Below are 14,685 nucleotides of genomic sequence, written 5' to 3'. Positions count from 1 at the left end.
ATAGTTTAACGTCTCGAATACTGGGAAAACGCGTTTATATCACTTTGGAGATGGAGATAGCTGTTTTACAGCCAAATTTGATCACGTTCGTCAGAGCTTGGTAGAACGGCGCTTGCTCGGCACCGCAATCTATGCCTGTGTCGTGATGTTCCTGTTCCTCATCGCGGAATTTTTTGATAGTTTCGAGTATCTCTTTATCCACGTTTTCGCTATTCTCCATCAGCACGCGCAACTGATCGTTGTAGTGTTCGACAATCACAGTCTCCACTGCCACAGTGCACGCCATCGCCGCTTTCTCGCCCATGAGAGCGGTACCGGCGCCCAGGGCGAACCCGGCGATATTCCACAGCGGAGTGAGAACGGTGGGCCTGACTCGGTGCTTGCGAATCAATTCCTCGAATTTAAGACGATGCCGTTTCTCTTGATCCCACATGTGCTGTATCGTCGGTCCAATCGTCGTCTTACCTGCGCTTTGGCAGAAATCCATTAGAATCCTAATCTAAAGCTACATATCTACATCGTATATTCAAGCAACCATACCTAGCACAGCCATTTGTCCAGCGTATATCCTGTCAGCTCCCAATTCACCGGCATGGTCAACTCTTATTATCGAGTCTAGTACTTTTCCAGACGCGCTCGTGGCTGCTGATGTGCTGGCCAGTCGTACTCCCAGTCCTCTGACACGCAACATTTTTCTATAAAATTTGAAAAAGTTCCTTATTAAGATCGAACGATTTCAGGTATCTGCACGGAGAAATGTTTGAATGGAGGAAAGTGTATTCAGAAGGATGTCTGCGAATGTCCAAAAGGTTATTTCGGCTTACGCTGCGAATTCTGTGAGTACAAACATGTCTCGTTAACGCACGTAAAATCTAGAAGAAAATTCTTGTCATCTTTTTGTCTTTTCAGCCAAATGTGTCATTCCCTGTCTCAATGGAGGCAAATGTAGAGGCACTAACATCTGCAGGTGTTCGAACGAATACAAGGGCAATCACTGCGAAATCGCAACCACTGCACGCATAACGTCGCAACGTTCAGCATGTAGCAAACCGTGTAAACATGGAACCTGTCAATCGAACGACACGTGTCTCTGTGAGCCTGGCTGGTACGGGAAGTTTTGTCACAAAAACAAGCCATGGGCTTAGGAACTAATGGAATACCTGCAATGTTATTTTTCGTACCAACTGTGGATCCTTTGGAAAAAACGACGTCATTCTAAAATCACCGGACGGAATTATGGCAGATTGTGTTTCATAATATATCCTGAATTGTATTGGAGAAACGAAAGTCGTATGTGTTCGTAGAGAAGGAATCTCGCGACATTAAAACGATTCGAAGATTCGTAGTATTCTTGTTTTCATTTGTGGTGCGAGGATAAAGAGACATTTAAAACTTCACAAGATTTAGATTCAAATCTCGATTGGTAGCGTTGATGTAAAATTCGTAGTTTCTAATTTACTCTGCCCCAGATGTGATATGTAAAGAGCTGCTTTATGCCATTTTACAACATTATTATATTTAGGTATTAATACTTTTGTACTGTAGATGTAACAATTGTAAAAACAAAATAGGAACAAAATGTATTTTCTGTAATGGTTTTAGAAAGCATGACTATGAAATAATTCAGCATTGTAGTAGTGTGCCTGTGATGGACTTCTTTGCCTATCTTTTTCTGTGTATATCTTAGAATATAGATAAATAAATGTGGTTTTATTATAAATTGGCAGAATGTGAATGTCAAAGGGAGTCTGATAGTTTTTAACGATTACACCATTTAGAAAGTGGGTCCAATCTCGAAAAAATTGTTAATTACACATATATATATATATACATATAAACCAATGTCCCGATAAAAAATTTTAACCATTTGCAAAATAACCGACTGACGTATCTTTTTAACATTCTTAACAAAGGTTGACACATAAACGTTTCATATAACTATAGCACCAAAGATTAAAAGAATAAAAAGCAAGGGAAATCAGAAGAGTTAATTTTTTGCACACGTGTTTCTTTATAGAAGGATACTTGTTTACATCAAAATAGTAATGTATTTAGTAAGTTTCTAGATGTTGTTGAGGAAACATGTTAAATGATAAAATGTTAGTTCTAATCTTTAATAAAGTAGCATCCCTGGTGAACAAATATTTTGTCAGATTCTTTTTTTAGATTAATGAAAATTTTTGAAGAAATACGTAACATTTTTCAGATACTTTTAGAAGTAATTGAATGAAGATTTTCAGGATATTTCAGCGTCCACAATACATGAAAATTTCTGACAAATTGCGTGGATTTTCTCATATTTATTCAGATTTGTGCAACTCAAAGATGCGTTGACAGGAAAAATCTGAAATATTTCATCATTATTTTGTCAGTTTTTCTGAAAAACATTCCAAATAAAAGATCTGAGACATTTTTTCATCAGGGATAGATTTTTACTTGACAAATTAATCATCGAAAAAATTAGTCAAACTTTAGATCAAAGTTACCTTTGGCCATAGTTCAGAACTAGGTACATATTTATTGTCAGTTTTACAGTAAAACCGTGAGACGACAAAAACATATAGCATAGGGAAGATTGCATACGTGAGCGACTCGTGCGAAGCCCAAAGCACGACGTTCGTGACCGAGGCAGATTCTCGAGCGGCGGAGACAGCCAGAGCCAAGGGTCTTTATCGTCGAGCGACGAGGCGACGAGATTCTTCTTTCTGCTGCGAAGCGAAAACGGAAGAAAGCGGGCTACGCAGGTTATGGTCGTCCGACATTACCACATTACGATTATCGCACGTCGCACGGCTCAGCGCGGCTCGTGGCTCGAGGCAGTCGGGTCGGGCTGGTCGGGCATGGTCGGGCAGTCACGTGTCCGGCCGACCAATGGCGGCGGGCGTAGTTGGTCCGCCATGACGCGTGCCCTCTCGATTCCCGCCAATCGCGCTATACAGGAGCTATACAGCGTACAGCGCTATACCCAAGCTCGTATATATGTATATGGCGTTGGCGTTCTCCGGGATCGGTGCTGTCGTCGGGCGGATTTCAACGGGGAAACGGTGAGTGTTGAGCTTGGTAGCGGCTTGAGGCCGAGGGCCGAGGCGCGAACGATCGGCGTAGGGGGTCGAGGATGCGCGGCGTCCGCAGCCGCCGCGAAATGCCGTGGAAATTGGCATCGTCTGCTCGGGCGGGCGTGCATCGCGCAGGCTCGCCCAAGATGGCCGATCCACCCGTGTCCGCGTATTCAGCGTATTGTTGTCGTGGTGGTGGGTGAGATGGAGGCCCGCTCGGTGCCGATCGATACACCCGCCGCCGCCGCCGCCGCTGCCGAAGCCGAATACCGGCCATGGCGGCTACCACCGTTGTCGCGCGTCACGCGTCCTGAGGTAAACGCAAGTCGTCGGCAAGTGGCCTCGCGCGTCCACCGTCGCCCGTCGCCCGTCGCCGCACGACCGGCCGTATACCACGGTGATGATAAGCGCGGGCGCGACCGCGTGCGCGGGGCGTGGTGCGAGACGCGTCAGCGTAGCCGAGGCCGAGGAGCCCTAAGCCCTCCCTTGAATCCACTCCGCGGGAAGCGGGAACCCACCAAGGTGCGTACGCAACTCCCGAGCTTCACTGGGCCTGCTCCATCGGCTCCGCGTTCACCGAGCAGTCGTCGTGAGTCGTGAGGAGAGCTGCTCCGCTATCCGGCTACCCGGACCTGCTCTCTTTTGCCGCTTTTGCGTGTGCCCTGCGCATTTTCATTGCCCCCCCAAAGTATCGGCCCGAATAAACGCGCATATCCCCGCGTCCTCCCTCTCTTGCCTCTGCGCCTTTGCTCTTTGCCTCTATACCTCGCCCTCGCCGTGCTTATTGCTTTGCCGTCGTGCTAGCTGTGTCCGTTCTCTTCCCTTCTCCCCGTCCCCGTCCGTCTCTCTTTACGACGCTTTCGCGCGCGTTCTCTTGTTGTCGCCTGGAACGTTTGTCAACTTTGCGGTCGCGACCATGCCACGAGGTGGACGAGAGACGCCGCGGCCGCGGCCGCATCCACCATCGTCATCATCATCACCGTCGCCTCCGCTGCCTCCGTTGCCGTGAATCGGAGTTATGTTCGTCGTGATATGCCGCCCCGGCGACGGGCTCCTTCCCGTCCGCGTGGCTGTACGCGCGCTACCCCGGCCTGCCCGGCCACCAGGAGAATCGTGCGTGCGAGCTGCGGAAGGCGGCCCGTCGTCCGTAGCTCGTCAATTGTGCGAAATGTACATAACCAGATTTATCTCTCTCTCTCTCTCTCTTTCTTTCTCTGTCTTTTTCTCCCTTCTCTTTGCTTCCGGAGAGAAAACACGTGCTCTTCGTTTTTTTTTCTTCCCCGACCCCAGACGAGCGACGTAAACGCGGAACTTAAACATCGTGCGGGGAATTAGCATAGTACCGATTAATAAGATCTACCTTAGTACTAATTAATAAAAAATCTTGGCTTCTACACGTCCAGTAATTTTGCGACGATTGCGCACCGTTTTAGGAACCTTATTATTATTAAAAAACGATGTACTCTGTCACTTCAGGCTAAGGTGATGTAGAAGAAATTGAAACTGCCACTGAAATCGACGGCATCACGACTTTCTGCAGTGTGATTGCAATATACGAGATACCAAGCTGGACGAGCAAGAGATAAAGATGGTTTCTGTACAAGACGCGGAGACCAGCACGTTGCGCCGGCTTTCGGACGACGACGATGACGAGCCTAGCAGCGAGTCCGAAGCCTACGAGGAAGGAGATCTCCTTTCGGCTGCGATGGATGACGATGTGACAGCGCAACTCGCCGCAGCAGGTTGGCAATTCAAAAACATTAATGGTGATTTTTTTTCGCTTTTTCACTTTTTTGTTTATTTATCCCTATTTAACTACCTTTATTTATGGATGAAGCACATTATAAAACGGGATGCTCTATCTCGTCCTGCGAGAGTGTTGTTTAGCGTTATGGCTAATCTCTTCCCGCAAGATCATTAAACTTCAAGTAAGAGGATACGATGCTCTTGTTATACAGTATACACAAACATATAAAATATATACAGTATCAAGTGTGACTCATTGAAATTATTTGCAACTTTTTGTACATTAATATTGTCAAAGATAATTTTCTTCAGGAATTTACATCACTATAATATAATTAATTAAATTGAAATTGTATTCGTTGTATACGTGAAACAGCGTATCATATAGCAAATATTAATAAAAAGTAATTATGTAAATTTTTTTATATAAATTTATTTTTGCTAATACTCTGTGTAAAAAAAATACAGAGGATGACTAATGGTTTGAAAAAATGGTTTGTATAATAAAATACTTTATACTTTAATTTGACTTATTATGACATAAAATATGAAATATTTATTTCTAAAAGTTTTAATTTGTTTAAATTTTACTTTAATAATATTATGCACAGAATAATGAGCTGAATTAATTGATGTTAAAAAACGTTTTTTTTTTCCCAAGAGGCAGTATGTAATTGCACAGTACGCAAACTGCATATTTTATATACGTATATAAAATATGTATATGATTTGTATTTGAATATCATTATTTGCAAAGCCAATCACGATAATGTTTGAAAAAGTTTTTAAAGTAAAAATGTATATTTGCAATTACACTACAGACTAACATGATAATTGTACATTTTACAGTGTTTGTGTGTTTATTTGCTTTATGTGATTAATGTTGGATGACAATGGATTGTATTCATAATTAATAACCGAGACAAGATTCTGTTATGGAAGTTGAAGTTAAAAAGCGGAATATTACCTTAAATGGTGCTATTTTGTTTAAAATGAAGCAGATTTGTTTATTATAACAAAAATTAGAATATATATATCAGCCAGTGTTATAAAAGGATCAAATTCATACTTTTAGTTAGAGAAATAAAATTATTTCGGCAAATAATGTTTTCTCTCTCTCTCTCAATTCTTAATAATGAATACGATCCAATATTTTTTTAATATTTTCATCTAGATGTGAAATATAATAAAGTTCTATTATGTCTCTATAGAATTTTATTTTTTTTTATATCTTATGTTTTCTTGGTATTTTCTCAAACGGATTTATAAAACTTTTTTTTTTAATATGATTATTTTTGCATTGCACAGTCAGTTCAATATCATAAATCATATTATATAGTTTGATATAATTACCCGATCATTTATAATCTCAAAACTTCTTCAATAATCTTCGATCCTAATCACGTTTCACTATTTCATTGGGTCTGTTTTTTTTTAGCTGCACTGGCTGAACTGGTGCACACTGATGCCGTAAGTTAGAGGGAAACAAAATACACTTGTCTCACTTCAACTTATTGCACCAGTTCAGTTTAGTTCAGCCAGTGCAGCTAAAAGAAACAGATCGATTGTTTCATTGTTGCTTACGCATCTTTGTTTTGTTGAAAATGACACTTCTTGATATGCCAATGTTGTTTGTCAAATTTTTTGCTTTATAAATAAGCGTTTATTTTATTATCGAAATTTGAAATTTGAAAATATTTTTTCTATTTTTCTTGCTTATATTGGCATATCAAGAGGTATAAAGTTGAAACAATTAAAACATTTTTTTTTTTGCATTAAAAAATCTTTAGGACCTGTAGGCGTTGCTGCGGCTGCTGCCATCGTATCAGCCAAGAAACGAAAACGACCTCACAGTTTCGAAACCAATCCCAGTATCAGAAAGAGACAGCAAAACAGACTTTTAAGAAAGCTTAGAGTAAGTGCAATTCTGATATAATTGATCGCATGAATATCGCATTTTCATTATTACATACATTCTCATATTCTCAATGTCATTATCGAATCTTTTACAGCAAACTATTGACGAATTTGCTACGCGAGTGGGACAACAGGCGGTAGTATTAGTGGCTACGCCAGGCAAACCAAATAGTAGTTACAAAGTCTTTGGAGCAAAACCATTAGAAGACGTAGTTAAAAATCTAAGAAACGTTATTATGGAAGAGCTGGAGAACGCACTTGCACAACAAGCGCCTCCGCCCGTGCAGGATGATCCGTCATTATTCGAATTACCACCGCTTATAATCGACGGTATACCGACCCCGGTGGAGAAGATGACACAGGCGCAACTCAGGGCGTTCATCCCGTTGATGTTAAAGTATTCCACAGGCAGAGGCAAGCCTGGTTGGGGAAGAGATAGTACGCGACCTCCTTGGTGGCCCAAAGAATTGCCTTGGGCTAACGTCCGGATGGATGCGCGATCGGAGGACGAAAAACAAAAAGTACGTAAAATCAATCAAAATATTTTCAATTCTTTGTTTATCGTTCTACTACAATACTGAAATATCTTTAAATAGATTTATGTCATGTTAATAAGAATAAAAAAAAAATATTGTATTTATTAAAATTATTATATTTATTAAAAATACAAACAGGCTAATAATTCAGAGAAATAATTAAAAATTTTGAAATTCGACGCAAAAAATATATTTCTTAGATTCTTTATACTGTTTTATGAATTTGATAAATAAAATATATAATGAACATAAATTGCTTAAGCGAGTAATCTATTCGAAAACTCATTGATTGGATGTTAAACTGGAAATTGGGACAGTGCAATTCATTGCAGATCTCCTGGACTCACGCGTTACGGCAAATTGTAATAAATTGTTATAAATACCACGGAAGAGAAGATCTTCTACCAGCGTTTAGCGAAGACGACGATAAGTCTAATGTTCTAATACAACAAGCGACGCCTCATTCCTCGTCGCATCCATCATCGAGTCAAGGGCAAAATGGAGGACAGTCGCAACAGCAGCAGACGGTGGGAGTCGTTCGCCTCAACAGCACGGATTCATCTAAGGGAAACTCTTCGCCAGCACAAATCATTGCCGCGTCTCCCACAGCTCTTGCCACTGCCACTCAGGTGGGAGTGGATGGAGTTTATATAAAAATAGAATTTTTAAAAATAGATATAGAATGACATGAAACAATATGAATTTTTGGTCGCTATACTATTAAAGAGATTCATAGTATTATTTTGATATTTAAAAAAATATTAGTAATTTTTCTAGTCTAAAGCTTCTCAATTTTTCAAGACCTGATTTTCGTTTGTTTCTACAGTCTGTATTCTATAGAAAAAGAATGAATCAAAAATCTGGAATATTCTTTGCAAAGTCATTTCTATTAATGTGTTTGGTTTCCCTTATTTGAGTTAATTCGGCTTTTTTTTCGTTATGCCATATATTAGATTTTATAATTAAGTTAGACGTATATTAAAATACATTAATTTGCTTATAATCTGTCTTTAGTGATAGAATGTTTGTAGATTAAATTTATTAGTATTTTAAAATTGAAATTCTAGTTAGAATTAATATTATAAAAATAACGTCTCTTGATTCACATACACACAGGGCTGCATTTCAAAAGTATTATTTATTGTTATTTTGAAGTAACATATAGGCACAATTACTCTTTCGAAACTTCGAAAGATTTAGGATCGAAAGATATATTTTGTTTTTTTACTTTGATACACTTTGCCTTTCACTATTTCAATGTTTGTTAAGATTGACAGTCCATAATGTTTTGAGATGCACAGCCATCGGGTATGTTCCATTTAGCTCTAACAAATGCGCTCTTAGAATCATTTCATCCTTGTTGTTTAACCAGGATGTTAAACAAGGACGAATGACGCTCACGAGCGTCAAATGGAACATACTCGTTATCATATACATAGTTCATCATATGATATATATATATATATACATATGAAACAGACTTAAAATTGTTTAACAGATGACCCAGTATCCGACAACTGTATTGCAGACAATAACCAATCCAGATGGAACAGTTTCTATTATACAGGTGGATCCTAATACACCGATTATTACATTACCAGATGGTACAACAGCCCAAGTTCAAGGAGTCGCTACTGTAAGTCTTCTCCAAAAAATCACAAATATTTAATATAAAAAATCTCTAAAGACTTCTCGAAAATATGCATTTTTTTTACAAAATGGCATAGAATCAGTGCAATATTTGATATAATAATTATATTATATCATAATATATTTATAATACATATAAAATATAGAGAATTGAGATATATTAAATCGATATACATATAATGTGGCACATGAATTCGATCATTCCTTGCATAGACACAGAGAAATACATAGAGAAATACTAAAGGTCAATATGGACTGAAAACTGTTGTAGTTGTAAAATCAATACAAGATACAAGTACATATATGAACACAAAGAGTTATAAATACCGTCTAAAGATAGGATTTTGTAACAGATATCTTGCGTCTATTATACTTGTAGATCATTTTCAGTTTAAAGAATCAAAGTTATAATGCAATAGATATTAATATAACAAAATATCAGATTATAATAATCACTGAACAGATAATGCTGTACGTGGCAATAGTTTTAATATATAATTTTAAACATTTTTAATTGTTTCTAAATTTATCTTTTTGGTCTCTATTATTTCTTTTAAAATTTAGATTAAACTTAACAGAATTTATATGAAATTCTTAATACTAGTAAATTAAATTTGTAAATATTAGTGTCGCACGTAATATAAATCATGTAATATCTTATTTGCGATTGCATTTAGATCCACACGAGTCAAGGAGATGTGCAAGCATTAGCAGAAGTAGCTGGTAGCACAGAAGGTGCTAGCGTGGCCGTCGATTTGAACACTGTCACAGAAGCGACGTTAGGTCAAGACGGCCAGATCATTCTTACCGGAGAAGACGGACACGGTAAAACAGTTTTTTATAGGCTCTGCACTGTCGCCGGCCAGGAGCTACTTGAGCAGTGACTCGTTTTTATTGGTCCCGGATCTTTTTTTGCATGCTGTCTGCTATGCTCCAATCAAGAATCATGTTTCTATGTGTTTATACTACTTTGCGTAACGAAGTAGGATCTGGACTAGTTTATGTATTTGCCTCGTATTGTATATATATTTAGAGTAATTTTATATAAATGGAGCTATGCACAGCTTTATTTGAAACTTTGTTCTTTAAGAATCCATGGTGCGCTTACGTGTAATTTTTATATAACAGACATATTAAAAGTATTAATCGCGAATCTTTGCACTTTGAAATATGTATAAATTTATATTACTTGTTACTTGATTTTTGCAAACTAACAAGGAAATCCATGGAAGTGTCCTCCGATTTTGATGAGCTTTTAGTATGTTGTTCTCTAGATGAAAAGAATGACAAAATGCAAATTTTATTTTAATTTTTTTATTTTTATAAAAATAAAAATTTATAAAAAATGTTGGTCATTTTTTAAAGTGCTTTTTAAATCATTTAACTTTTGCTTTAAAAAAGTCTGATGATTTTCTATCTTTTATAGTTTCGGCTCGATATTCGACTCGAAAGACGCGTATGGGCACGTATAAAAAAATACATGTCCCTTATTTTTATTTAAAGAACAACATACTAAGGGCCACTTCGACCAAACTCTGATTAACTTAATCGTTGATTAGTCCATCGGAAATGATGCGTGCCAATTGCATTTGCTCATTAAGCAGATTGACAAATGCTATTGGTCATTTCCAGTGGATTAATCAACGATTAAGTTAATCGCAGTTTGGTCCAAGTGACCTTAAAAGCTCATTAAAATGGGGGGGGGGGGACACTTCCGTGGGTTTTCTTGTAAGATAGCATTTATTTATATATACATGTAGATTTATATATGCATGTAGATACTACTTTTCAGCGATGACATGCACATGCCATGTATTTATAGAATACAATTATACTATTACGGTATTTGTTTGTAAGAGTACATGTTGCATTACTTTTAGAAATTTTTCTTAATAATTAAAAATATATGATGTGTAAATGACTATAAATGGCATATCGCCATTGGATTCTTAAAATTTTCGACTCAACAAACTATTGCTAAAGCAGTCCGTTGTCGCAATCATGATGACGGAAGAAACTGTTCTACGATTATATTTACTATTAAAAATTGGTTTACTGACTTTAATTAAACGAAGTGAAATAAACTTGCTGTACATAGAGTATTTTTTGTTGATGTACCATTATTTTTTATATATTATGTTCTAGCAGCCTGTGTTTAAGCTGCTTGAAATAAGTAACATGTCAATGCTAACATTTATACGCTTCGAAAGTATCATGTGTATTGTGTGATGATGAAATTTTGATTTCTGCAAACGGCTTAAACACTTGCTGTCCCTCATAAACGCCTTGATTTGCTTAGATAGACCGTAAACTGTATTTCGATCTCACAATTGAAAGAGCGTGCCGAAGAATTATTGAGTCATAGTAAATACACCTTGTTCTTAGCGCACTCTCTAATTAAATGGTACTGTCTCTCTCTCTCTCTCTCTTTCTCTTTCTGTCTCTGCGTCTTTAAATTTACGCGAAGTGCGATTTCGTATTTATAAGGTTTTAACTGGCACGCAGCGGTCTCACAGACCTCTGTTCATTCCTTTCGTTTTCCTTATTCTCAAGTCTGAAACCTGTACCCTCTGTTTACCTCCCACTCGATAATAATACGAGTAATTTTGTTTTACTATTGTTTCGTTTGTGAATAACTGCAGTGATCTGACAGACCGCGCCCATGCCAGTTAAGGAAGAACGTAAGGCCTCGTTAATTAAGGATTAGTAATCCAATAGATGTTCGACTGTATCGTAAACTAGTAATTATTAACTGTTACGATAGAGGGTAAAATTGTCGAATGAAGAATGCGTAGTGCGAACAACACAACTTTTTGATCGTGCACAGACCGTATTGGTTCGATATTAGTGCTTTGCAAACAGCTTCTTGACATTGTCGTATTGTGAGTATATAATTTATCTGAGATATTTGTTTATCATTTTCTTTTATAATTTTCTAGTTTGCAATACAGATGCAACTGCCTCATCGCGGGCCGAGCGTAGAACGCTCATTGTACGTTTGTTTCAGGATATCCTGTCTCAGTCTCAGGAGTGATCACAGTGCCAGTGTCTGCCAGTATGTATCAAACTATGGTGGCCAATATACAGAGCGACGGTACGATGCAAGTGGTGACACCGATGGTTCAGGTACCCAAGGTCGAATCAGGAAACGGGGACACCACCATCGAGGCCGTCGCTATACAAGGCCACCCTATGACTATGATAAATGCCGCTGGGGAACATCAGGTACTTCAAGTAATATCATTAAAGGACGCCAACGTTCTAACGAAGGCCATGCAGGCCGATGTTGTTAAGGACGAGGACAGTCAACAACAACAAACTGTATCTAGCCCAGAATAAACACGTCGAGTGTAATCTAGTTAATCCAAAAAAAAAAAAAAATAATCGATCCGTACCACCTATACATGCTGTCAGTGCATCGCGGTGATACACGGAAGGGATAAACGTGTGCAAGAATTAGTAACGATTGGTGTTGTGTTTTCTTTTTCTCTTTGAGTCACTGTACTGTGTAGCATGTCTTGCTGAATATGTCGTTGTCAAACGGCGGTTATATCTGAACATGAGAATGGAATGAATTAGGATTAGTCGTATTTGTACTCAAGATTCATCATAGACGCTTGAGGGTATTCACTTGCAATCCAATTCCTCGGATGTAGTATTAATTTTCAAAGAGGTCTATTGTCATGTCAGGCGTGTCTGTTTTCGATGATAATTATCTATCGCGCATTGTTTACTGGAAAATCGAAAAGCATTAATACTTGTATTTTCCGGTACTGCGAGGTAAGCACATATTTTCTAGTCGTAGAGCCAGGTTGATGCATGGGAATACACACCAAAGACTATTTATCTTTTATTAATATTTTCTATGGAAAGAATTTATACGAAAATATTTATACCTGATTTCATTAATTACTCAAAATAATCTATCACGAAGCTCGATTATTTCCGCAATTGCAGCAAAAATAACTCATTCAGTTTTGTTAATGGCACAAGATAATTTTCAAAAATTTAAAGGCACAAGGCTTTCCCGCGGGTGTCTAAAAGTAAACGAGAGAAACAATTTTTTAATAATGATATTATATAATATAATATTTATTACCCAGACAACCCGTATATTCCTAATCGGGACATATGATGTCTTAAAGACATCCTATGATATGATCTTGTCATATGTCCCGATTTGGGACATTTTTACTCGTTGGGTAATATATAATATTATATAATATAGTAATAATATTACCAAAAAGAAATTGGTCGTAGAGAAGGAATTTATTTTTGTGGGTAAAAAAACAGGGCTCAGACATCGAGTCGAATGAATCGTATCAATCTGTTCGAAGTGTACGAGTGAAAAAATTATCAAGATAACTTTCTTATCACAGAGTTATGTAACTATATAACAATACAGACAATGGGCGTTTCTCATTTATCTTGACTATTTGGAATTTCCTTTAAATTTAAATAGTCAAGATATGCAAAACAGGCTAGTACATATAATATATAAAGTATCGCGATAGTAGAAATAATGACAAAAAAAAAGAGTTAAGCATTTCTGACGGGTACAAATAGGATATAAGATGTATGTTTTTTCAACAATACAGAATATATGAATTTGCAATTTCAATACGCACCAACGAGAGGCGTGTGTCTATAGTCTTATTTTACCAGAAATTATATTGCACCACTTGTGTATTTGCTTCGATTAGCGTAATCAATAACGAGCCGTCATTTGATTTTCACCAACGAGGTAAAAGAGAAAAACACCTAGTATATTATATTTGTATGAAAGATTATTTTTAACGTTCTTGACCTCGAGAATTATGGAATCACGATGTATGTACTAATTTTCTAAAGAGGAGGGTATGCGATTGTAAAAACCAGGACTCATATATATTATCCTTCATTCCACTTGAAGGTAATCAAAAGTAATCAATTCTATTTTACATTAAATAGTCGAACTGTGTCATGGTATTTAAAATTATCACTCCAATTTTTATATAATGTATCTAAGGCGACAAAAAGTGTATTTTTTGCGTGCAATCTTGTTTCAATGTTACGGTAGCAAAAAGTAGAATTTTTTCTTATCTAAAGTAATTTTTCGACTTTGCACTTCTATCCTCGGCTTTTCTTTGTGTATAATTCTATATTACATATCTGCGTTAAACGTAGAGCGATTTAAACGATATTTTATAATTTTAGTTGTTCAGTATTATCTAATTGTAAATTGGATAATGCAGAGCAAAGCGGTATTTCCGAAGATCGTAACATTGAAACAACAAACTGCCCTCGAGACCGTGTGTAATAATACCAAAGAGATTTTTATAACATTATAGGGGAAAGTAGTTGCAGTTAGTGATAAATATATTATTAAAAACTTATCATAATGATTAGATACTAATTGTTGCGGTTTTTTTTTTATATCAGGGCCACTACTTTAATGATGTAATATATCGGTACTCACGTGTAAGATAAGTATGTTATATTTTCCCTCTGTTGTTTGTAACAAAGCACATACCGAGCATAAATTAAGTTGGATGTCATTTGAAAAGCAAGAAAAAAAATGTGTATTACGACTTTAGATAATTATAGACATATGTGTATATGACTTTGCTGATGTATATCCCAATCTCCATGTCATATAGTCTGTAAATATGTCATCGTAGTCTTCAATTTTACCTCTACATATTCTATTCCAATTATACGAAATTAAAAGTGATCAGTCTCTGATTGTACTACGTACTACTACTGTATATATTTCAATTGTTTACAACACAGCTATGAAG

At 37.2% G+C, this 14,685-nt stretch overlaps 3 protein-coding genes across 8 annotated transcripts in view; 2 read left to right on the top strand and 1 right to left on the bottom strand.

Annotated features, from left to right (window-relative positions):
• Positions 1–1,720, top strand: part of LOC112466305 (protein shifted) — an 8,585-nt gene extending 6,865 nt beyond the window's left edge. The window contains exons 5-6 of the mRNA XM_025034343.1: positions 741–836; positions 910–1,720. Coding sequence (XP_024890111.1) covers positions 741–836; positions 910–1,145 — 332 coding nt within the window. The 3' untranslated portion in view covers positions 1,146–1,720. The remainder of the gene's footprint in view (positions 1–740; positions 837–909) is intronic.
• On the bottom strand, positions 7–2,786 carry LOC112466307 (5-demethoxyubiquinone hydroxylase, mitochondrial). Its single transcript, XM_025034346.1, has 3 exons — positions 2,584–2,786; positions 541–695; positions 7–465 (listed from the first exon to the last, which is right to left on the bottom strand). The coding sequence occupies exons 2-3, from the start codon at positions 689–691 to the stop codon at positions 35–37; spliced, it is 582 nt and encodes a 193-aa protein (XP_024890114.1). The 5' UTR covers positions 692–695; positions 2,584–2,786; the 3' UTR covers positions 7–34.
• Positions 2,787–2,960: 174 nt separating this feature from the next.
• Positions 2,961–14,618, top strand: LOC112466299 (DNA-binding protein P3A2). Of its 6 annotated transcripts, none has more exons than XM_025034332.1 (8): positions 2,961–3,044; positions 4,533–4,798; positions 6,593–6,717; positions 6,815–7,240; positions 7,573–7,884; positions 8,754–8,891; positions 9,583–9,730; positions 11,913–14,618. In XM_025034332.1, the coding sequence occupies exons 2-8, from the start codon at positions 4,645–4,647 to the stop codon at positions 12,242–12,244; spliced, it is 1,635 nt and encodes a 544-aa protein (XP_024890100.1). In that variant the 5' UTR covers positions 2,961–3,044; positions 4,533–4,644; the 3' UTR covers positions 12,245–14,618. The 6 variants fall into 6 exon arrangements, with proteins under 6 accessions (XP_024890100.1, XP_024890102.1, XP_024890104.1 ...); XM_025034334.1 differs by lacking the exon at positions 2,961–3,044 and adding an exon at positions 3,113–3,371; XM_025034336.1 differs by lacking the exon at positions 2,961–3,044 and adding an exon at positions 3,399–3,578 and having other exon boundaries at positions 7,573–7,782.
• Positions 14,619–14,685: the final 67 nt, after the last annotated feature.

This window comes from Temnothorax curvispinosus, unplaced genomic scaffold (genome assembly GCF_003070985.1).
Source record: "Temnothorax curvispinosus isolate PA1 unplaced genomic scaffold, ASM307098v1 QBEX01016033.1, whole genome shotgun sequence".
Classification (NCBI taxonomy): Eukaryota; Metazoa; Arthropoda; class Insecta; order Hymenoptera; family Formicidae; genus Temnothorax; species Temnothorax curvispinosus.
Note: the sequence above shows the minus strand (reverse complement) of the source record. Positions and strands in the feature narration are given on the sequence as shown.

Coding starts and splice junctions, on each gene's coding strand:
- LOC112466307 (XM_025034346.1), bottom strand. CDS start 691: ATGTTGCGTGTCAGAGGACTGGGAGTACGACTGGCCAGCACATCAGCA. Junction 466..540: donor TGGACAAATGGCTGTGCTAG/GTATGGTTGCTT, acceptor GCCAAAGCGCAG/GTAAGACGACGATTGGACCG.
- LOC112466299 (XM_025034332.1), top strand. CDS start 4,645: ATGGTTTCTGTACAAGACGCGGAGACCAGCACGTTGCGCCGGCTTTCG. Junction 6,718..6,814: donor GACTTTTAAGAAAGCTTAGA/GTAAGTGCAATT, acceptor AATCTTTTACAG/CAAACTATTGACGAATTTGC. Junction 8,892..9,582: donor AAGTTCAAGGAGTCGCTACT/GTAAGTCTTCTC, acceptor GATTGCATTTAG/ATCCACACGAGTCAAGGAGA.